This window comes from Hipposideros armiger, unplaced genomic scaffold (assembly GCF_001890085.2).
Source record: "Hipposideros armiger isolate ML-2016 unplaced genomic scaffold, ASM189008v1 scaffold_77, whole genome shotgun sequence".
In the NCBI taxonomy this organism is placed as follows: Eukaryota; Metazoa; Chordata; class Mammalia; order Chiroptera; family Hipposideridae; genus Hipposideros; species Hipposideros armiger.
The window spans coordinates 563,872-588,489 of record NW_017731427.1 but is presented as its reverse complement, the minus strand read 5'-3'; the positions used below and the strand labels follow the sequence as shown (position 1 = coordinate 588,489).

General features: G+C 48.0%; 1 protein-coding gene across 4 annotated transcripts in view; it reads left to right on the top strand.

Annotated features, from left to right (window-relative positions):
* Positions 1-24,618, top strand: part of ATP9B (ATPase phospholipid transporting 9B) — a 183,904-nt gene that overhangs the window by 109,678 nt on the left and 49,608 nt on the right. For all 4 annotated transcript variants that reach the window (XM_019643360.1, XM_019643362.1, XM_019643361.1 and 1 more), the window contains 2 exons: positions 8,310-8,470; positions 24,199-24,341. In XM_019643360.1, the coding sequence (XP_019498905.1) occupies positions 8,310-8,470; positions 24,199-24,341 (304 nt within the window). The remainder of the gene's footprint in view (positions 1-8,309; positions 8,471-24,198; positions 24,342-24,618) is intronic.

The window sequence follows — 24,618 nt, the reverse complement described above, 5'->3', positions numbered from 1 at the left end:
GAAGATAAGGACTAGTAAATCCTCGCCCTCCCCAGGGGAAAGGAGCTCTCCAACCTGTTTCCTCTGGCATCCCACCCTCTGCTATCATCTGTGGCGCAGCTCCAAGCCTCGGCAGTAATTCCTTCAGTACCTCCATTCTAGATTCAGAAAGGTAGGAAATACTTCCTCAGCCCTTGGAAAAGAGGTCAGAGGCTCCCTGAGGAAAATGCCGCTGTGCCCGGGAGTCCCCGGGTGTGACTGCATCGGGGCCCTGGCACACGCTGTCATTTTCTCTCCAAGTAGTAACAGGGCCCACATGTGAGTGCTATTTTATCAGTGTACTTAAAAACAAGGTTATTTTCCAGTCAATAATGTATTTTATAAATTATATTTAAGTGACTCTTTTAAGAGTATATTTTAAGGGTGTTTCTAAAATGCACACTCACAAGATATTTAAAATAAGGGACTTGCCACACACAGGAGACAGTGAAGACACACGTGCACATCCCTCCCAGAAGAAGAATGTGCTGTCATACGTCCTGTGGCGCTGAGACTAGGCTGGAAAATGGAAGGCGATGCGTTCCCCATGGCTCAGCAATTTTACAGGAAGCCATGGTCTTCCCTTTCTTACTGGCTGTCAAAAATTTAAGACCCCTAATCAAAGTCTTTTAAAAAATTTATCAGTACCATATAGAATAATACTGAATGTCAACTATAATTTTAAAAATAGTCATGGGGGCCGGCCGAGTGGCACATTGATTAGGAGTTGGTTTGGGACACCAGCTCGGAGCAGCAGGGCCCCGGTTTGGATCCCACATGAGGGCCAGTGACGCTGAGTCCTTCACAGCTAAGATAGTGAACAACAGCTTGACCTGGAGCTGGGCTGCCTTGAGTTGCTGGTGATGGCATAGGCTGCAGTGGGGCTGGCCGGCATCAGGCGTGCGCTTTCGTGAGTTGCTGTGAGCTGCCGTGAGCCACTGTGAGCGGCTGTCCAATGGCCATTGAGTGACTGCCTCACCCGGGAAGAGCGCAATGACAGTACCAACATGGGCCAGGGAAGCGACGTCCTCCACAACTAGACTGAAGAACAAAAGGACAGCAGCTTGTCTGTGCCCCTTCCCCAATTCCCCAACGCTGTTCCCCTCCCCCAATTTCCCAATAAAATCTTAAAGAAAAAAAATAGTCACGGGGATATAAAGTACAGCAGAGCGAATATAGCCAGTAATAGTCTAATAACTATGTATAGTGCCAGGTAGGTAATCAACTTATTGGGGGTGATCACTTTTTTGATTGTGTAAATGTCTAATCACTGTTGCTTCGTACACCTGAAACTAATAAAATCATGTATATCAGTACCATTGAGAAGCGTTACTGTAAAAACCTATTTTTCGTGTTCCTGGGAGTGCGGTGTCCGAAAGAGTCTCTGAAGAGCACAGAGCAGGCCCCTTGCCCGTGACTGAGCTGGCCCTTGCGCATTGGCCACGTCATAGTCCCCTGGCGTTCCGTGGTGTTTCCAGACCACAGTGAGGGGACTGTCCCTACACTCACGGGCATAATGAGAATTCCAGAGTAGGCTCATGCTATTTATTAAAATGCCTGTTAAAATACATAGGAAATTACCAAAATAAACTGCTTATTTAATTGCATTAAATTGAAAGCCAGATGCCTGACCTCAGATTTCACTGACATGAGTGATGTGGAATGTTGAGGTTTCTGGTGTCAGTGGGTAGCTTAGGCTAGTGAAGTGATTATCTTAAATTGGTGGGTAGTCTTGGCAAAACCATTTAAAACTGACAGCTTCCTACATTGTTAAGACAACAACAAGGTAAATTATACACATGCGGGACCTTGAAGCTGTTACGGTAAGCGGTTAGGACTTTATCGCCTTGGCTTGTAGACCTGAGTCTTCAGAAAGGCTCTGAACTGTGCAGCTGTTCTGATGACCTGCAGTGTTCTGGGAGCCGCATCTTAAAATGTGATCCCTTGTAGGAAGCAGATTTTTTATTCAGGATATTTCCCTCTGTTTGTAATCCAGCATGTTAAAGTCTAAAAATTGTCTTGAATTCTGCATGACAAAATAGATATTTAGGGTTACTCTTCTTATTTAAAAAAAAAATGTATCAAACATTCTGAATTGGTGGGATTGGAGATCCAAGTTCTGCTCTCACCAAAAGCAGGTTTTCAGAATTTAGAAAAAGGAAGCGTCAGACGTGAGTGCCCTCTGCTGGCTGTGCGGCAACATGCGGCGCCTCGGCCTTGGCTTTCTCTCCTGAGTGTTGTTACAAAAGCAGCAACAAAATATAAAAGGGAAACGCGGCAGTGTTCACTATTGTGCGGGGGTGGCAATGATTTGTACGGTTTCATCTTCTTTATGCCCCCGATTTTCAAGTAAACTGTGTGGCTGTTGTAAAATAAGACCAGGAGTACTTACTATGCGTAGAAAGCTACGGGGCTCTTGATATTCAGTGCTGGATTCTGATGTGATTTGTGTACATAGAGTGCCAAGTAAGTTCCCAAGTAGTTTGCAGACTGGTTTGCATATCTGTGCATACTCTTTTTTGTTTTAAACATGGCTGTGAGGTATATCACAAGTTGAGAATATTTGAAATATTTTAATTTAATAAATAAACTTACTGGTTATTTTTCAGTCACTGTATTGCTTTAATTTGATGACTTTTGATCTGTTGTACTTTCATACGGCTGTAATGTCAGAGCAGGCTGTCAGGCAGCAGCTGGCGTGAGCAGACTGTCCTGGGCGAACGTGCAGAGTAAGCCTGCGCTTTGCAGAAACAAGGCGGAGATGCATGGGAGTGTACACATCTGTTCGCAGAAGGGTGCTGTGTATGGCGTTTTTGACAGTTATAAGAAGTGTTCTGTGGAGTGGACCTGTGTCATCGGACATGCTGGAGCCAGTATTGAAATTTCTCAGATGGTCTGGAACGTCAGGGCTCCTCCTGCATTCCTGGAGCCCTGCAACCCGAGCCAGCAGCATGTCTGCTGCGTTTAGGAATGATTTCACCCTTAACAACATGCTTCCTGCAGACCAGCTGACAGCGTGGTCTGACAGCGGGCCTTGTCCTGAACGTGGACTCGATCAGCAGTGAGCTTGTCAGCTGGGCCAGGCTTTGACTCTTGAATTTCATCGCCTCTTTAAGTCTCCCCCACTTGATATGGAAAGCGGTTTTGCTTCCTTGTTGAGGAGCTGACCTTGCAGTACTACATTTTGTTTATATAAAAGCACAGCAACTCCGTTTTCTCTTTAAATGTTAAATGTTCAAGGAACAACATCTCATGTAATAACTGTATAGTAAGCAAGGAAAAACCCTTGAATGCCAAATATAGAATAGTCTGGCAAAATTTGTTGGTAGGTAAAAATGTAGGATATGAAATAGTCTTTCAAAGTAGCCTTTAAAATGTGCATTGTGTAAATACAGATTTTGATTTTTAAAAATTAAGGTGATACATTGTAACATTAAGAAATGTCCTGCTGATACTTACTTAGGGAGCTTTTAAAGCTCAGATTATTGAGCCAATAGACTAGAATGGCAAAAAGAAATGCTTCTTATTTTGCAGATCACTGAGGCGATCAACGATAATAGCTCTCACACTTCTACTGTGTGGGGCCGACCTGCAGGTGCGACAAACACTTGACACTTAGTAGTTCATATCCAAAAGGAGTGAATACATTCAGGAAGAGTAAAAAAGGCTGCATAGCATCACTTTTTAAAAACAAGTAATTGTAATTTAAACAACAAAATGGAAGAAGTGATTGCTGCAAGATTTAGGAGTTCAATTTAGTGTATGAGTTTCAATTATTTAAAATACAGAAGTACAAAGGAAGGCTGAGAAGTACTTTTTTGTTGTTGTTTCTTAAGATCCTACTACATGTGCAGAATATAGGGCTGATTGGCTTCAGAGATATTTGCAAGGAGTGTGCTTTCTCTAGGCACTTGAGTTAGATGAAAGTGTAGCTGTGTCAATTGTGCAGCCGCAGTATAAATTCTGAGTGAGGAGGACTGGTGGGCTGCCCCAGGAGTAGTCCAGCTGCTAAAAGACAAGCAGCATCAGCAATGACGGTGCCCCTGTGTCGTGCCTCACGCACACTGCTCTCCTCCGTGGGCAGTCGTCTTGAGTGAATTGGCTAAGTGGGTGGGAGGCTTCTGTTTTTGAAATTGTATTTACAGGGGAACAATAAGGCAAATTAAAGTAACATTTAGCTCTCACCAAGACTGTAAGTGGGCTTTTTGACATTTCGCATCTTATCATTTTGCTACTCCAGCACGCCTTCGTGTAACACCTAAGTGTGAGCCTGAAGGGAACCATAGAAGTATTTGGGTGTTCACACAAGGTTGATACCACACCATCCGCAGTGAGGGCTGTGCGTGCCTTTTGTTCTGTCTGTTATGTAGTTTTTGTAACAGGAGACTTTTGTTGCTGTTTGCTGTGTACGTTTGTTTCTTCCGGACTTGGTGGCAGGACGGGAGGGGTGACTCTGAGATGGATTGGAAGGGCAGTGCTCTCCAGAGATAAGGTGCGTTCTCATCCGCCCACGCGCTAATTACAAGAAAACCTGGCTGATCTCGTCTTGATTAAGCGGGAGAATACCGTATTTATCCTTTGTTGCTGGTACAAACCATGATTTTACTGAGAACCATTAGCTGTTTAAAACTTGGTACATAAATGAGAGGGGAGCTAAGTGGATTTGTGAGCTTGCCATTAGGGCATTTTAGATTACACAGGCAATTACTGCATTCATTCCCCAGGGATGGCCCTCTGCAAAACCGCTGTGGCGTCAGACATCACGCACAAATTGTCCCGGGGAGATTCAAATTTCCAGTAGCATATTTAATTTTGTTATCACACTTGTTTCAAATAAAACAAATATTATGACAAGTAGAAGAAAATTTGCTTTCCTAATATAGGAAATTACAATAAATGTTGAAAATTACTTCCTAATGTACTTGACTTACCTTTTCTTATATAGTCATAATTACTTCAAGTGGTTATTAGCATATTTTATGGGTGAAAAGGTTTTGCAATCATAGCAAAAGGTATCTGCTCTGTTCAGAAATTTTTTAGAGAAGAGATTCACATCAAAACTCAAGTGACCACCTTTACACAATCTGTAACTTTATAAGTTAACTAGTTTTTATCTTAAATAGTTTTAAGAGTTGAGATTGCATTTTAGGCAAGTTGAAAAAACTTTTAAAGGTGTTTTAGAGAAATGGGTATAAAAAATAAACCGTTAATTGAAATTGGGCTTTTTAAAAAATAAGAGTTGAAATATATCTTTTCTTTCTGAGTTTTCTTAAAATTGGCAAAATAAATATAAATAAATAAATAAATAGGTAAATAAATAAAAATAACACATGTTATAGCTTGGTTGCCGTTCTAGTCCGGGAAGAAGAGTCGGTCCCGAAAAGGCCTCCTGGAAGAGCGCAGAGGTGGCTTCCTCTGGGGACCCCCCGCGTTCCCCGCGCCAGGGGTGGGAGACGACACCCGAGCTGGCCGCCTCCGTGGTGGCGATGCCCGCCGGCGCCCTGGTCAGGGAGGGGGCGGCAGTGGCCTGCTGTCACGGCCTCGGTCCCGTGTGGGGCATTTTTCAAAGGAAACTTTGTGGCCGTCCTGACTGCCGGTGTCCCCGCTTTCTCAGCTTTTCACGGCAGTGGTGCAAGCGAAAGTGCGGTTATGCATTTTGCAAGACAGCGATTCTTTATTTTATTACAAAAACAGACCAACTCTGGAAAGCCAGATTAAATCATTCCTTTCACTTTTTAATGGGATTTGGATGAATAGAGTAAAATATGCACCCCTGCATTCACTGATAGCATCTTTAGGTTGAGGTAATTGAGTCTTTTCTCCCTGACTGAATGAATAATGACTTCATCTGACCCTCAGCCAGCCAGACTCAGGCCGCCTTTGTCACGGCCAGGGGAGCTGGGCTTTGGAGCCTGCTCCGCTCCCCTGGCTTAATTTTTCTTCATTTTAATCCCAAGCCCTATTTTTCTCAATAGTTCAAGCATAAACTATGTAGTAGTTGAAGGAGCGGAAATTGCAAGATATTTGTCCGCCTCGTGCTGCTGCCTTAAGTGGAGCTGAGGACCCCTGCGGTGGTCCTGCCTCCGCGGCGGGCGCTCGGGCACAGCCGCAGGCGGCGCTGCCGGCAGCTGCGGACCCCACTCCCGCGGGCCCCTCCGGCCTTGGGTCCCGCAGCAGCTCCTGGAGGTGCGTGGCCGCTGACCCTCGGCCGGGCTTTTCTGCAGGACTAAGCGCTGCGTGGGGCGTCGTGTGCTGTCACGTGCGGACAGGAGACGCTCCGGATAAACCCGAGAGCCACGTTTTGTTTGGTCTCCTTAGTGAGGAGCCTGTATAGTAAGTGACCAGATGACACAACACTTCACAGGCCTTGGGCTTTCTTCCCTGGGCCTGGTCTGTCCAGTGGGGGAGGGGGGGCCTCAGAAGGGCGGAGCACCGGGGCTCCCGGGCTCCCCGCCCGCTGTGCAGACCCTGCCGCGTCCCGGCTCCGTGCAGAAGCAGAACCCACCCTCTAGACAAACGTCAGTCCTTGTTTCTGCACTGTTTGTAAAGGCCGGGCAGTGTTAACCAGGGGCAGTGCTGTGTGAGCTTTAGGAAGTGGCCATCTGTAAGCTGGTTAGAGAAGGAAACTTCCTATTTTATAATGCCCTTTTACAGTGTTTATTACTGGTGTTCGCCTTATGTCTCCTGCTAGATTGGCCGTTTCTTGGGGGTAAAATCTCGTAGTTTACTTTTTTCATAACCTTAGAGTTTAGCAAAACATATAGTAGACATTTCAATTTATTTGTGTAATGAATTTTCTTCACAGCTACACTTAATGGATTTTCCGACAGACTTTTGTGTTTTCTCTCTAACTACAGGTTTAGTGTTCTCATGAGAGTTTGTGGCAAATATTAATCAAAAATAGATACAAACTAAATACATGAGATGTGGAAGAGGCTAGCATTTTATTGGCCAACGTTATGGATTTTCAAAAGGCACTACAGAATAAAACAAGCTAACAATTAGCTCAGTCACTTGAGAATCATAGTATCTCATTTATTTTATCAAATTTTGGCAATCCTGTTTTCTTTTTTAATTACTCTGTTTCAAAATGTGGACCAGGCTCAGGAGAAACTCAGACAACAGATAGATGGCTGGCCCGATAGGAAGTCAGTCTCCTGTTAGTGTCACACGGACCGTGAAGAAGCACCCTGCTGGCACACACTGGGCCCTGGCCTGCACGTGCCGGTGCGCCTGGAGCCTGTGGAGCCCACGGTGCCTGGGCTTCTCTGGGCTTCTCCGGTCGCAGAGGGGTTAGTGCCAGTTTACAGAGGAGGGAAAGGAGGCTTAAAGAGTGTAAGGGTATTCCCCAAGGTCACGCAATGAGTAAGCAGAGATGCAATCCAAATTTTAGACGGTAATAATAATGAGAATAGTAACCACGTGCATGTAGGCTGACTCTGCCAGGAGCTGGGCATCGTGTCCTGTCACCCCGAGTCCTGCTAGGAGGGCACCGTGACAGCCCTGTTTTGCAGATGAGAACACTGTCGCCAGCCTGCCCAAGGTTGTCCAGCCCGGTGGCAGAGCCAGCATGTGAATTAGCCTGTGTCTGGGTGCGGCGCCACGTGTCCCCTGTCTGCTTCTCAGGCCTTTCTGCAGAGCCCAGGGCCCATTCCCCTCTCCGGCCCCCCCCCCCCACGCTGTGCCGTGCGTGCGCATTCCGCGCCAGCGCAGAGCCAGGACCAACGCTTCATCCAGGCTTCGAACGCGCTGCGCTCTGGCTTCTAGGAAGGCCGCGGGGCTGCCGGCGCTCTGTCCGGCGCGCTGTCCGAGGTCCTGCCCAGAGCACGGCAGAAGCGGGCTGGTTCTTAGCGACAGTAATTTCCGCTCGCGTTTGGCTCGGCCAGTAACCCATCCACAGCGTGAACTGAGCGCGGTGCTTCGGTGGGAGGACCTAGAGTGTAGGATATGCACAGATGACAAGGTTTTCTCACAGTTCACTGCTCTGTCTGCTGCTTTCCTTCTTAATTAAAAAGAGATTCTTTTTAGAGAGGCTCCTGGCGGGCGGGCGACAGGCGCGCTGCCCTGTTCCTGGGGCCTCGGTCTGAATACAGCCCTCACGTGGGGGTGCGCGTCACATCGACTCCCCACACCCGCGGGCAGAGGAGAGCGCGCGTCTGCTCTCCAAAGAACTATAATACATTTCTGAATTTCATTCTAATAAAGGTTCATACAAAAGAAAATGTAAGAATGTCATCACTATCATGTATTCAGATGTGTAATATTAGGTCTCAATTTTGTTTTTCTTTCAGGTGGGTTTGTTGGACCTTGAACTCAATCAGCTGACCAAAGCACTGTTTCTGGCCTTGGTGGCTCTCTCGGTTGTCATGGTGACCTTGCAAGGCTTTGTGGGCCCGTGGTACCGCAGCCTCTTCCGGTTCCTCCTCCTGTTTTCCTACATCATCCCCATAAGGTAGGTTTAAGAATTAAGGGGAAACTGATGTCTGGTTTCACCGGATACGATTTTATTGAAATGTGTTTCTCGGTGTGAAAGAAACTGTCGGCACAGGACTGAAGCGGAAGGAGCCAGGAGCGCTCGTGAATGTCGGGGATCCTTCTGTAGACAGTAGTATTCTGGGGGGCAAAATCAGTTTTAATAGAATAACCTAGAAATCCAATACTTTTCCTTCTGTGAATGTATTGATAATAGAATCTTTGACAATTGGGAAATACAAACATAAACATAGATCTCCATTCAACAAAATGGTTTTTGTCTATTGCTGATAGACGTTTTTATTTCCGGTGCCCTTGAGTCTGTATGCAGTCATTGACATTTTAAAGTTATCTATATTTCAGAGACCATCTAATATATCTGTCAAGATAGATAAAATATTGAGTAAGGCAGCCTTCTAACATGAAGTTTCTCAAAATGATCTCATCTAACGAGACTGGGATATGAATAGTTAATATTAGATGTCTATTTAATTTAAAGACTAATATTTGCAACAAATGTATATAAGTTCATTTAAAAATATTGCCACAAAAGATATTTTTAAATAGAGATCCTTAATATATATGATTGAAAGTTTTCATGTAAATGAGCAATTAAAACCTAATAAATCATGCATAAAGGGTGAATCTAGAATAACCACCCTTTGTAACGGAAAACAGAATAAAACTGTATAGAATGATTAGGTGCAAAGATGTAACCATTTTGGAAAGGCATATCTTTATTTACAGACCCGTTTTCTCTAAAAGTTTGTCTAAACGTGATGTTCTCTCATGGACTTACACCCTAGAAAGGGAGCTATAGTCTGTTCTGGGGGCTCCCTGCACACGACACCATCCTGGCCAGCAGCTCCCTGGGCCCCACCAGCTTCTCCCCACCGCCTCTGGGAACACGCAGTCTTGTGGGCTCGGTGCCCACGCTCCTCTGGCCCCCACAGGCGCAGCCAGCACACTGCACGCCCAGCAAATGTTAGCACTGTGTCTGTGGGAACCGGAGTCACTGATGTGGACCCCCCAGCCCCAGTCCGGCCTGACGTGGCCAGCCTGCCCACCCTCCGCCCCCGCCGTCCGCCACTTGAATGCTCGTCCCCCTCCCAGAGGTTTCCCCGTCTGCGCAGGCCCTGGCTGTCACTGACAGCGACTCGCTTGTCCCTGGCTCTGCCCCTCACCAAGCTCCGTGAGGACGGGCCTCATCCGCCCGCTTCCCGCTGTGCCCGGAGCAGAGTGCGTGGTGGGGACAGGTCCCCTGGCACACGGGCTCCTGAGCAGACCCCTTTCCAAGGAACTGAGAGTGTGCGGACAGCCTTTGAGGCTGTCACACATCGTCACAGCTGTCACGCAGACACACCGAGTGCCAGCGGCGGGTGCTGGGGGCATCCTGTGTCCCTCCAACGCCCCGGGTGAGTGGCAGTAGACAATGTAACCTATTGAACACCGGCCAGATGCACTCGTGGGGCCGTAACGGCCCTTCAGGTCGCCCCCCGCCTGTGCCCGTCCCACCGTGTGCCTACCTCAGGGCGCCTCCGCCGCCCCCTCCGCTGTGCGCCACCCATTCCGCAGGCCCCCTTTTGCCGTCCCCACACAGCCCTGGCTCACTGCGCGTGTCACCTGGTGTCGTGAGAGAGCATGGGTTCAGTTGTAGCCAGACGTCCCTGTGACCGGGCAGCCACCTGTGGTGGCTGTTCCACTGTCACTGTGCTTTACGCAGCGCCTAATTTCTGCTTGAGTCAGTTTTGCAAAGTTACAGTTTTCAAGAAATATGTCAACTGTACCTAAATGTTCAGATTCATTCACAAAAGCTTGCTTATAAAGTTTTCCTATTATCTCTTCCATAGAGGGGTCTTTTTGTTGCTGATACTTATTTTCGCTTTTCTTTTCTTCATCAGGCTACGATAGCTTTCTCAGCTTCGGTAGTTTTAGAGAAACCTCCTCTTGGCTTTGTTGATTCTGTATGCTAGGCGCTATTTCTCTGTTTTATTAATGTCCTGTGCTTGCTTTCCTTCCTCCTGCCTTCTTCGGTTGTATTATTCTTACGTCTTGAGATAGTTGCTCTGTTCACTAGTCTTCAGCTCTTTTCCCCGTTTGGAGTATATGCAGTTGAAGCTATAAATTTCCATGTGAGAACGACTTCGGCTGCGTCCCTAAAGTTTTCATATGTAGTAGTATTGTTCTTGTAAAGAGTATTCTCTGATTTCTACTGTGATTTTCTTTTCTTTGACCTGTGGTATTACAAAGTTACTTCTTAATTTACAAACGTATTTGAACTTCGTTAATTTTAGCTTAATTGTGTTGTTGTCAGAGAACATACCTTTTGTTATTTCAGATCTCTTAAATTTGTCGAGACTAGTTATAGGCCCGCTGTTTACTTGGTTTTTATAAACTTTCTGTGTGTACTTGGACGTGGATTCTGAACTATGGATTGTAGTCATCCATATCTGCCCGTTAGGTCAAGATGGTTAATCTCCTTTTCCAGTTTCTCTATGTCTCTGCTGATTTTTCTCTCTGCCTTTTCTAACAGTTGTTCAGAGCTGTATTAAAATCTCCCATCAGTATTGTGAATTCATCTGCTTTATCTTGGAATTCTGTCTATTTTTGGTATTATATATTTTTGTGGCTATGATATTGGTTATATACAAGTTTAAATTGTATATTTCTGCTAAATTAAGCATTTTCTCATTATAAAGTGACTATCTCTTCTAAAGCTTTTTGCATTAAATTCTACTTTGTTTTATGTTACTATAGCAATGCCAGCTGGCATTAATTTGCTTGGCATGTCTTTTTCCATCTTTGTATTTTCAACTTCTCTGTGTATTTATATTTATATGTGTCTCTTATAAGTAGTATAAAGTTCAATTTTTACCTACTCTGATAATTTTTTACTAGTGCATACACAATTGTAATGCTGTTATATTTTTAGTTTAAATCTATCATTTCATTTTGTGCTTTTAGTATGACTTACTTTTTCTATATATTTCTCCTTTCTTACAATTTTGTTTATTTTTTTATAATTCTAATTTTTTCTCTAGTGGTTTGGAAGTTTTATGAGTGGTTTGTTCTTGTAATAGTTATCCTAGAAATTAAAAACATTATTTTTAATTTATCAAAGTCTGAAGTTAACCTTTTCCATTACATGTCACCTAAGAGTGTTTACCATCATTTACTCCTTCTGACCTTATGCCATTTTTGTCATTTATTTTAATTCTAGTTACTCTTAAACCCCAAAGATATTATTGTTTATGCATTTTCTGTGTATTTTGTTTGATCCGTGTTTCTGTTCTTCGTTTTTTTCTTCCATGTGGAATAATTTTCCTTCTGTCTGAATTTTATTCTTTAGTTTTTGTTTAGTGCTGGTTTTTGTTGGGAACTCTCGAGACATTTTGCTTGGCTTTCCTTCTTGAAAAATAATTTCACCTGTTTTTAGATTTCTAAGTTGTCACATTTATTCTACTTTCTTTTGCCTGCTGTTGTTTCTATTTAATGGTCACCTTTTACATCTTATTCCTTTGTGTCCTGTCTCCCCTTCCAGATCCTCTCAGATGTGCTCTTCAGAGTTGGTGTTCTGCACTCTTTTATCAGGTGTCTACATAGAGGTTCTTTTTGTGTTAAGCTTAGCATTCATTGGGCTTCCTGAAACTGCACTTAGATTTCTTTCATTCATTCTAGAAAATTCTCAGTTTTTATCTCTTCAAATACTGCCTTTCTGTCTCATTCTGTCTCCTCTCTTTTGGGTACATCAGTTCAGTGTTTTTTAGATATCCTCACCATGTCCTTTGGTTTTCCTGTTTTTACTTTGCATTTTCCACCGTTTTTGTCTACATGCTTCATTCTATATCATTCCTAGTGGCCTTTCTTCCAAGTCACGTGTTTCATCTTTGACAGTGTCTAATCTGCTGTTAAACCAATCAATTTCTTAATTCAGTTATTGACGGTTTTTAGTTCTAGAAATTCAATTTGTTTTTTATCACATTATTTTATTTTTACATTTGCCTATTCCATACAAATATTTTTCTGATTTTCCTTCTGCATCTAGTTGTTTTATAGTCTCTATCTGTCATGTGTAATGTCTGATACCTTTGTCTGTCTTTGTCTCTTCTGTTTTTTTCTTTCTGGCTCTTAATCATGATATGTTGTTTCGCTGTGGGGTGTTTCTGTTTAGTTTGGGTTTATTTTATTATTGTTGTTGTTGTAATTGTACTTGAAAAGCTAATTATAGAAATCACTTGAGATCAAAGATGAAAGTGTGTTTTTCTGAGACATATGCACTTGCCTCTGCTGCATCCTTGGAGGTACCTTGCATTTGAAACAACTTTGTCTATGTTCAAGGCTCACAGTCACTGAGTTATTAAGGAGATGTGAGCCTGCCCCCGTCACCACATGCAGGCTCATTGACTGACTTTTCCAGTTCTCCCTTAGTTTGAGGGTACAGCCCTTTCTGGCCCCACTTATGGCAAGGAGGGACTCTGGCTGGACTGCCACCTTTTGATGGTGTGGGACTTTACTTTTGCTCCCTCGTGTAGGTAGACTGTTGAGAGAGTTGAAACTCTTGGGGGTGGGCATGTAGTCCTAAGGCAGAGGAGATTCTGGGGTTGCCTGCCTCTCTGGTAAACTGATTTGGATTGAGCTTAGAACTGCCTATCTAGTCAGTTAGACGGGAAATCAGTCATGTTAGGTGGGAAATCAGTCAGTTAGGTGGGAAATCAGTCAGTTAGGTGGGAAATCAGTCATGGTCCTTGCTCGCCAGTCAGGCACATCCCAGCTGTGATCGTCAAGAACAAGAGCAAAGGGACAAACGCTGTGAAGTATCTGCTTCACTGAAGGCAACGAGACTAATAAGAAATCGCAAAGGGCCTGTATCAGACGTGGAGAAACTTCTGGTGACCTGGATTGAAGACCAGACACAGAAGCATGTCCCTCTTAGCACCGTGATGATCACGGCCAGAGCAAAAAGTTTGCGGTGTTGAAAGAAAGGCTGGACCCGACTACAGTTTTGAATTTACTGCTCGCTCTGGGTGGTGTAAACGATTCAAGAATCCTCATTCATTCCATGATGTGAAAGTGAGTGGTCAGACTGCGAGTGGGGATGTGAGGCAGCTGAAGAACTTTGGGAAACTCTAGATAAGCTGATAATGGAGGAAAATTACTCGCCAGAGCAAATATTCAATCTGGATGAAACCTCCCTGCTTTGGAAACGGACCCTGAAAGGACTTTCATCCATAAGGAGGCCAAGTCAGTGCTAGGTTTCCGGGCTGTTACAGACAGGATGATGGTCTTGCTTGGGGCAGTGTTACAGGCTGTAAACCGAGACCCTCCGTGATCTGGCCCGTGAGGACCCCAGGGCCTTCAAGTGTGTCAGTAAGCACCCACTGCCAGCCAGAAGGCGCGGGCGGCACAGCTCCTCTTCCAAGAAGCCCTCCTGCAAAATGGAGAAGGGCTGTTTGGAGAATAACATGCCCTTCCAGATTTCACTCACTGTTGGTAATGCCCCCGACATCATCCTTGGTGATCTTCATCCCAAAATCAAAGTGGTGCTTGTCCCTCCAGACGCCGCCTCTGTGATCCGCCAATGGGTCAGGGAGCTGTAGCAGTTGTGAGACCTGCTGTCCAAGGAGGACCTTTGCCCAAGCTGTTGCTGCAGCTGAGGAAGACACTGATGCAGTTCCGGAAGGATCACAGCATATCTGGCTGGCCTGGGGTGACGTCACCAAGGAGCATAGGAATGGTGTCTGGAAGAAGACACTCAGGAGGTTCATCTATGACTTCAAAGGGTTTGCCAGGAAGAAGAGGCTGCAGAAGTCACCGAGGCGTAGCTGAGATGCCACCACTTCCACCTGGGTGTGGCTGAGGGCGGCACTGGGAGCTCCGAGAGGGGTTCCTGACGAGACGCCTAACGAGCGGTTGGTGGAACGGACACAGGAACACATAGCTGAAGGAGGCAAGAGAAAAGGAAACTGCAGGAGAAGAAAAAGAAGAACCCCCAAGAAAATTCAGTGAAGGGATTAGCAGAAGCTTTTCAGACCTCAACAAGCTCCTTAAAACGTCTGAAAACATGGACCCGACACTGAGAGGTTTTCATGAGTAAAGAGGATTGCTCACAGAGCATCATTATCTGCTCACAAGCAGATGGACGATGAAAGAGGCGGACCACCACAGACAGTGCTGAAGGGAGTGCCGCCCTCAGGAAGAGGCTCGGGCAGGCCCTTCAGGAGGCGTCCAGAAGGAGGCGGTGCTGTCACAGGAGATGGCAGCTCCGTGGTGTCACTGCCCCTGAGACCTCCCAGTGGGACCGGATGTGGACGTGGAGACTGATGCTGACGACCTGACCCCGAGGAGGCCTGGGCTTGTGTTGTGTGTGTTTGCCTTCATTTTTAACACAAAAAAAGTTGAAAAAAGAAAAAAAAAAAAAGAATGTAAGAAAGAAAATATTTTTGTACTGCTGCTGTACAATGTGTTGTAAGCTTAGTATTGTTACAAAGGAGTCGAAAAGTTTATAAATTTTAAAGTTTATAAAGTTAAATGAACTAAGGTTAATTTATTATTGAAGAAGGAAAAATATAAGTTGAGCGCAGCCTGAGTGCACAGCGTGTCTGCCGCTGACGTTCGTGCACAGTCACGTCCGGGGCCATCACATCCCCTCCTCACTCACTCAACCTACTCACCCCAGCCACTCCCAGTCCTGCTCCCCACATCCATGCTACGTGCCCTGTACAGGACCATTTTTTGTCTTTATACCGTATTTTTACTGTGCCTTCTCTATGCTTAGATACACAAATAATTGGGTTGTCGGGAAAGTCATGATGCATTTTTGCATTAAAAACCATAGAAAAATCCGTTATGACTTTCCCGATGACCCAATACTCACTCCTGTATTACAGTGCCCCCCAGTATTCAGTGCAGTGATGTGCTATAAAGGCTGGTGGCCTGGGAGCTGTAGGCTGGACCGTCCAGCCCAGGTGTGCAGTGGGCTGTACCATCTGAGTGTAAGTGCCCCTGTTGTTCGCACAACGACCAAACCGCCTAACGACGCGTTTCTCAGAGTGGACCCCCATCGCTAAGCGACACGTGACGGCATTTCATCAAAACCTTGGGGAATGCAAGGTTTTAAAAAAAAGTCACCTGGCTAAACAAGCTTTGGTATATCTATAGAATGAATACGTCATGAAAAGGAACAAACTATTGATATCAACAACAACTTGGGCATTAATAAAACATTCTTGAAATTACAAATTTATAATGAGGATGAACCAGTCAGTGGCTGCCAGGGGTATGGTTGGGTGGTTGTGACACTGGGGAACCCGCGGGTATCCGTGTGGTGGTGTCACAGCCTATGTGTGACGGACAGGCCGGTGACATGAGCTGTTCCATGGGACACATAAGGCAGAGAGCGCGTGTAAAACTGGCAAAGCCCGATCAAGTCTGCCTTTGAGTTAGCGGAGTGGTAACCTCAAGTCTGTTTGGACGGGGCGCCCCGGTGCTATATGCTGTCAGCGTTGGGGGCACAGGATGACTGGCGGGCACAGGGGACCCCTCTGTCCTGCCTCGGCGCCTTCTCATGAGTCTGAAACTGTACAGTTAGAAGCTTGACTGAAGCACAGCACTGCTCACCTTGACCCATGAGAGCTGGCCTGCAGTGGAACTGGGGGTTTTGAGCGCTGGAGCTGGGGAGTTAGGAGTTCGGTTCTCGCCGCGGTGCCCGCCGCTGGGGCAGCCCCGGGCAGGGCTCTTCATGGGCTCAGTTGGGTCTAAAACGGCGCATCAGTGGATGAATCTGCCCCCCGTGCCTTTGTCCTTCAGGCTGTTGTTACGTTCTCATGTATCAGCTTGTGTGGGCTTTGAATGTAATAATGAGTGTCTTTCATATTTGCAAATATATTGATGACCTCACTTCCCTTTTAATGAGACCATGGTATTTTTTCATAAAAGATCTATAGAATTGATTGTGAGTTAAAGGGGGGATTTGTCAATTTATCACACAGCTACAAGGAGGATTAGGCGAGCAGCTTGTCTGGGGGTGGCTGGACAGCGGCTCAGAGACTGCCCTTTGGGACCTGTCCCCATCCGCTCACTCTGCTTTTCCCTGGTTTTATTCCGTTCTCTGCCAGGTGCCCCTCACCTGGTGACACAGATGGCGTTAGAGGCTTCAGGCTCGTGTGCTTCTCACCTAATGACACAGGAAAAAGGGAATGTTCCCTGTCAGCCAGTTGAGGGCAGACCCTGAGTGGGCGGGTCCCCCGGACTCCATCTGTCACTCTGAAGTGGGCGGGCGGACGGGGGCTGGACCAGACTGGCCGGCCGAACCTCTCCACCGCAGCCTTGTGGCCCCACAAGCAGTGGCTCGTCACTGCTGTGCCAACGGGTGCCCGCACTGGGGACACTGCGGCCTCCTCCTCTGCGGTGGCTTTGCTGCGGTCCCGGTCACCTTTGGAGAGAGCTGAGCTGCGCTGAGTTTTCCTGCTCGTCTGCTGCTCAGCCTTTTCGCTGCCTGCTTTGTTATGAGCGTTTCAGCACAGCCTCCACCTGCTTTGCCTTGTTTACCTCTGTTGTTCCTTTATTCTTAGACTTCCGGAGACACTTTTGTTTTTAGACGTCTCTCTTAAATTGCATATAATTAGTATTTTATTTATTGATAAATTAAAAGAAGTGCCAGCCTTTTATTGGGTCGTCGGGAAAGTCATGATGTATTTTTCTATATTTTTCAATGAAAAAATGTGTCATGACTTTCCCGACGACCCAATAATAAGAATATTTGTCCAGTCACATTGCTAACACGAGTGACTTGGCTTCACTCCCTCATGTGCAATCACAGGCCCTGCCCGTTCCAGCTCATGCCCGGCACTAACACCCCCCTTCCTCTACTCCCCCCTGGCCCCCCACAAAGCCCGAAACAATTCTGAATGACGGAGGCCCTGAAGGACATGTTCCCATCCCCAGCATTGGACCCTGTGGTCACTGTCTGGCTGTGTGGGTCCTGCTGATGTCAATCTGAACAGAAGGCAGGAGCTGATTGTCCCCAAAGACCCTCCTGAGTTTGCACCCAGCTCCCTGACGGGCCTGGAGCCGGCGGCCGTGTTCTCAGAGCCGTGCATGGAGTGAGGGTCGGTCATGCCCACTGCCCTGGCGCAGCTGCGGACTTCCCTTCTGGCCCGGGGCCTTTCTTCGGTCAGTCCATCTTGACCTCGGATACCCACTTTATTTTTCCTAAAACACTCCTTTATTTCAAGTCCCCAGTCCTCCCATGATGGCTCAAAACCTTAGTGATGATTTAGAGTTGTCCTTCTACCGATTTGAACGGCTCTGCATACCTTCCTGGATTTCCTGTTGCTTAGCACCCCAGGCTGCATTTGGGTCCCCCCAGCACGTGTGCTAGTGTCGCCCCCTTCCAGTTAGCGATGCTCGTAGCCTCCGGGCCCTGAGCCACGCAGAGGCCCTGCCGCCCCGGGTGTGTGCAGACGTGCGGTCCACCCAGTCCTGTCGCTCTAGCTCGGGCGCCTTTCCCATGAAACCTCCTCTGGCTGTTGAGACCTGTGGTCACCGCTCCACTGTGTAGCCCAGTCACCTGCTTTCATGCGTTACTGCTGTTCCCACAGTGGCCTCCTGGTCCTTGGAATTTTGCAGAAAGAGCAAGGCTGCCCTTAGGCCAAGGTCATGGAACTAGTACATTTGGAAATTACGAACCCATACAAGTCATCCCTAGTATCAATCCTGTAAAATTCGCCTGCCCGTCTTCCTCCCAGTGCACCCTGGGAAGCAGTTAGGAGCGTTTGGGACATGGACGTGCGAGCTGATTACCTGGATGTAGGAAAAGAGAGGAAGAGAAGGGGTCTGGGATTGCTCCCGTTCCCGGCTCGGCTGCTGGTGCGTCCCGCCAGTCCCGGTGTGGACTCGCGTTTCCGCCTCGTTGAGAAAGGATGCGATTTTAACTTTCCTTTTGGCACAGGAACAGCAGGAGGTAGGGACGTTGACCTCCAGTGTGTGTGTGTATTCACGTAAAGGTGTTTGTGATGAGTTAAGGCGAGGCGCCCTGTAGGCAACAGAAGACGACAGCCTGCGGCCCGGGCTCCGGCTCGTGACAGAGACGCGTCCCTTGTCTCATGATGCAGCGCGTGGGATGGACCCACCAGTAGAAGTATTTTGGTGCATCCCTTGCCGTCCATGACACATGATGAAAAAATATAAAGGTACCCCGCAATGGAAGCTGTTGGGGGGCAACTGAGGTAAAATGGCTTCTGTGCCATGTCTGTTAAATGACCATTTACAGGAAGACGTTTTGATTACTTTTGATAAACCTTCTCATTAAAGGACTGTTATTTTCTTTTGCTCAGAGTGGATCTAAGAATAAGTCTCGTTACGGGGAATGCTCTGCGTGATTTCGGGTAGACTTCCTGGGGGCTGGTTCCTGGGTTTGGTAAGGGCCGCAGGTTCACTGTGACGAACAGCCTAACTGTAGCAGGCGGCGTGGGGCCCCGTGGCATTGCTGGGAAATAACTCCTCAGCTTTACTCAGGGGCCAGGTTACCCCTCAGACGTTTGTAGATGTAAGACAAGGCTACTTGGGCAAGAAAGTGCCACCATTCAGACGATCTTACACCTGAAATAACGTGTGCTGCCTCTCTGCCCGACCCTCTGGGTACCATTCCTGACTACGCTATTAGGTGAGACGGTTTAGTTCCCTTTTCGGGTTGTAGGACAGTGAAGCGCTCTCCACCTCTGGGTCAGGTGACCGTCGGAAGTCGCAGCTGATGTCTCCCTTGTTGGGAACGGGTCTCTTCATAATGGTTTCCAGTGGCTAAATGAGCAAAACAGTGAGCTGCAAATGTATCTGGTATCTATCACTTTCTAGCTATTCCTATAATTCTCAGAGTAGTAGGCTTAATATTTTTTTGTTCACAAATAATGTTATTACAAACTACAAGTTGAGTAGAGATTTAGGTTTTAAAATTTTTTTAAAGAATATTACTGAAAAGTAAGTTAAATATAGTGATGATAATTACTCTGTCAATTTCATGTTAGAAGTTCCAGTTCTAGGAATTTTTACCATTAAAAGTCAAATTATCATAGTGCCATCTGATTAAAACACAGTGTGAATCAGAGTGAACCTAAGCGCCTGCTTCCTGCATGGCGTCACTCTCAGTGGAAGACGTAACTTCCGCAGTGGTTTCTCGCTGTGAGCTCGCTGCTGCTGCAGGCCGGCTTCCCTCTCCTCAGCTGAGGTCACCCTCTGTGCTCTTTTTCACCAGGAGCTACTGTTTCCTACACTCTTCAAAGGGTGTTTGTAGTCAGCGTAAAATAGTGCAGTGCTGTCTATTTATGATACAGTATTTCGTGAAGTAATTAATCCACTCTTACAACTCAGCTGATTATTAGACCTCAGCCCTTGGTGATTTGAAGAGAATGCCCGTGGAAGACCCTGGAAGGTGCTTCTTTGGTTTCCACTCAACCCTGAGCCCAGTTGCAAGCTGTTAACTCCTGAAAACCAACTGCCCGGCTGCAGATAGAAGTCCATCTGCCTTATAATAGCTGAAACAGGCTGCCATTTTCTGAAATATTAATAATTTGACCAAAAGCTGAAAGGAGACCACAACACAGAGAGAAGTCAGTTTTTTTCCCCAAAGCGTAGATCTCTGAACCAAAGAGGCAGCTGCCCTTTCCAAGCCTCTCACCTGCCCTGTCCCCACCCAGGTCCTGGTCATTCACGGGCCACCTTGCCTGCCCCGCTTGCTTCGGCATGTTAGCCAAGTGACCCTGACTTTCACTTTATTTTTCTGATTCAGACTCTGTCTTATCATCAACGCCCACCTCACAGACGAGTCCGTGTGGGTGCTTTTTCTTTTCCTTCTTCCAGCCGTTGCACACCCTGACTTCCTGGGCAGCTTGTGACCTAGTAACGCTGACCACACACTCATCCTCACCTCATGAGCCTCTCCTGTGGGTCAGCCTCTCCTGGGCACCTCATCACAGACTACGAAAAAGGTGCCATCTGCGTCCCGGTGTCCAAAGGAGACCTCTGGGCACACAGCAGGTGGGTGGCCCTGGCCTTAAGCCAGCCGCCCCCTGGGCCGCGTCACCCGGGAGGAGACTCTTCAGTGTCATCCTGTGGTGGCCGTCATCTCCCATTAGTTGGTGTCACTATTCTAACAGGATTTTCAATAACCACGAGGTAGTGGAGGAACAGGCTTAAGAGGACTGTATTTGTCAGCTCAAGATTTCCTTTCTGACCAGAACAGTTTGTGACGATTTTTAACATATGAACTTTGGGGACAAATAAATTATGATTATTTTCATTTTGCTTAACTCCCCTGCAGACTTCCGCACTGGCTGGCTCCTTAAGGGCTCAGGTGTGCGCTCATTTGCAGGTGGGGCCGTGCCAGCTGCCGCGTGGGCAGGTCTCTGGGATTAGCAGCAGCGGCTTCACCACCACAGCGGAGCTACATCCTGCTGCTCTTATCCTCGTAGGCTAAGTTAGGCAGGTTTTCTTACGGAATTGGAAGCGTATCTGAGTGGTTGTGAGTCAGATTAGTAATGAGAACCAAGGAGGCCAGACGTGCTGTGCTCCACGGTTGGCTCAGCTCTGCCGAGGGACTGAGGCCGAGGGGCTCGTTTCTGCCGTTTACACGCAGAGCTGGATGGCAGGGCTGACGCCTGTGTGCCCGTCGTCAGTGTCCCATTTGCCATCAAGATGGCGGCTGCCAGTAATGGCCCGTGTTCCACCTTTACAGACGGCGACACTCACACAGCCTGTGCCAGCCTCACTGCAGTGGTCACCTTGTCAGAGCTGGTCTTTTCTGGTTCTCCAAATTCTACCCTTGAACAGATAGCATTTTCATTTCTATTGTAGAAAAGCCTCTTCTGTCCAAATCTAACACCGTTTCCATCATCGCTCGGGCCACTTATTTGTCTTCATGGTTCTTTCTCACCAGGACCTCGGAGCCCTTTCCTGAGTTTGTGCAGGTCCCTGTGCTGGTTTTTCCCAGGAATTCCTTCCAACTCCACCTGGGGGAGGGGGACAGCAGGGAGCGGGCGGTATCGGACTGTCCAGCCTCGGGTTACTCAGACGGCCTCTGCACCCCGGGGAGCCTTGGACTTCCTAGTTTTCATCAGCCGAATTTCACTGTCTTGCCATACTTACATTGTGCATTTAACATTTGTACATTCTTGTAATCAACTGAGAGAAAAATCTTGTAAATAAAAATATCCCTTGTAAAAAAATAGAGACATTGGCTGAATGACCAGCTGAACATCTCTGGCACAGCCGTGTCAGAAATTAGCCCAGTTGGCGTCCAGGCCGAGTGGCGCAGTGGACAGCTCAGCCCAGCTGGGCCCAGCCTGCGTCCAGTGTGTGGCCGTACAGGTGTCCCCATGCCAGCCTTTCAGGCAGGACTACAAGGTCAGCCGAGATGGGATGACCCATCATTTGGTTTTGAAGTTGCAGTTTTATGGGACAACAGGAGGTTATAGCATTTTAAAAACAGGTGAGAGTCCAGAGCTTGGTGTCAGGTGCCCTGTGTCTCTGGTAGATGCGACGTGCTGGCGTCTGTGCTTCAGACCCGTTTTCCTCCCTGAGATGCAGATGTCACAGCGCTGTGGACCTTGCCTCTGTGCCCCTGCCTTCTCTAGCGGGGGCCGCTCCTGAAATCGGTCTGGGTCCTTTCTGGTCATGCTTCTATGGCCTTGAGGCATGTGGTCGGACCCGTAAACGTTATAAAGTACTTGTGTGCATTTGTAAGGTCGTAAATGGTATTATATTATGTATATATTTGCAACTCACTTTCCCACTGGCCAAATTTTAACAACCCCATGGCTGGGCAGTTTGACGCGCTAATTTCCGTGGTTTGTGTAAGCGTACCACACGATCATGTCCCGTGCTTCCTGTCGGGCACGTGGGGTGCTGTCCTGGGAGTGGGGCTGTGGGCCGCACTTGGCGCTGCATTTCTCCTGCACATCGCCAGACCCCCTCTGCGGTGGCTGTGCTGCTCCACGCTGCTGCTCACAACTGACAGGAAGCGCCCCGCACATCCTCACCAGCATCTGCTGCTCTCGGGCTCAATGGCTGCCAGTGTAGTGGGTGTGAAGAAATGGCGTCTTGTGTTTGGTTTCGTTGTACATTTCTCTAATTTTCTAAGTTCATGTGTAGGATATCTTTGTAGTCACCCACGAAGGCTGCAGTGAATGATAGAGGCATGAAGGAATCAGAATGGGGGAGCGATCTGCAGCTCTCCAGGGGACCCCGGCAGGTTGTCCACTAAAGAAGGTCTGTCCCCCACAGGAGACAGCTGTGTAGTGAGCGGTGTTGGGGGACAGCCAGGTATAGTCAGGCCAGGACGTGACGGGTGTTCTGTGGATGGGTTTCAGACCCGGGGGTTTGCTGCAGGGGATGTGGGTTTTGTCATGAAGCGTTTTGCAGAAAGACTGAGCAAAATGTCGGGTCGAAGAAGAAAGACAGATGCGTAAGGTGATGAGAGTGGGGGGAGGACACAGGGTGACCGAAAGCGCGGTCCCAGCTGCGGCCTGGGTTGGTGGGTAGGCTCTGGGGACTGCTGTGCGTGGCTGGGCCTGAGGGGGCAGGCACCCTGCATAACGGGACTGCTTACAAAGGGCCAACGACGAACAGGACCTTCTAAAGCATCCGTGCACACCGCCAGTGTCCGTTAGCACGCCCTGAGACCTGTACGCAGTCACCCGTCAGTGAGCTCGGGCCGTGGGCCTTGTTTTTCTGTGTTTCGAAGATCATGTTGTTTTTCTCATAAAAAAACTTATTTGTGATCCATTGTTTATCATTTTCTCTTTGGATTTGCTTAAGGTGGAGAGAAAAAGACATTTACAAGTCTGATTTCTTCCAGTCTTATCTGTCTCACCCATTTTTAAAAAGCAATTTATTTCTATCCAGTCTTTCAGAAACATTCCATTTCATTTAAATGGAAAACTGATGTCTTGATTTTAGTTAATCATCACATGTCACCAAATTGTACAGCGTGTCACTGTGGCCATGTGACATGTCCATGTCAGGCAGACGAAGGTCGGCGTGTCCCCAGAGCAGCTCAGCAGCACAGGGCACCCCGCGGGCCAGGCAGCAGATGAGAGCAGCTCAGGCGGAAGGCTCCCCTGTTACAGTGTGGTCCAGGCCCCGCGGAGCCCGTCATGCTGACCACCAGGCCGGCTCTGCGCTGGGGCCTGGCCCGGCCGCTCTGGGCCGATCTCCCCCCACGCCCCCACCGGCCTGGCTGCAGAGGTCTCGTGACCCCCCGCCAGGCCTCCCCCGGGGCCTGGCCGTGCCCTTCACCACCGTCCTCATCGTGGGGAAGCATCCAGTCGGTCCTTGTAAGACAAGTGGATGGCTGTTCGGCGGTTGCAGGTACCCCCTTGCAGCAGGACGCCGCGTGACTCCCTGCCAGCCCCACAGCACTGTGCCCGCGGCACGTTCAGAGCCAGCCGCCCTTCGCGGTCCCCTCTGACGTCATACCACGCTGAAGGGCGGAGCACGGTAACCCACGTTACCGTCTTCTGCAGACATGTTCTGGGTGTGAAAAGCTTTGCTGACTTAAAAGGCCGTAAATTCACTCGTTTTAAAGTTTAAAAGCCAGTATCATCTTTTTATTTCCTGTAAAGTTAAAGGTAATGCATGTAAGTAAATAATTTATGAACGTGGGAGTATCGCCTGGTCTGGACCACACTAACGACTGTGCGGGGCTTCACTTGGCAGCCTGCGTGTGAACTTGGACATGGGCAAAGCGGCGTACGGGTGGATGATCATGGCAGACAGCAGCATTCCCGGCACTGTCGTCCGGACCAGCACCATCCCGGAGGAGCTGGGGCGCCTGGTGTACCTGCTCACGGACAAGACAGGTACCGCTCCTGCGTGCGCGTCCAAGTGGGCGGGGTGCAGTGCAGGGAGGCAGTGGGGAGTGCAGTGCAGGGGAGCAGTGGGGAGTGCAGTGCAGGGAGGCAGTGGGGAGTGCAGTGCAGGGAGGCAGTGGGGAGTGCAGTGCAGGGAGGAAATTGGGGGCAGTGGTGGGGTACAGTGGGGATGCAGTGCAGGGAGGCACTTGTGGGCAGTGCAGTGCAGGGAGGCACTTGTGGGCAGTGCAGTGGGCGGGGGTACAGTGGGGAGTGCAGTGCAGGG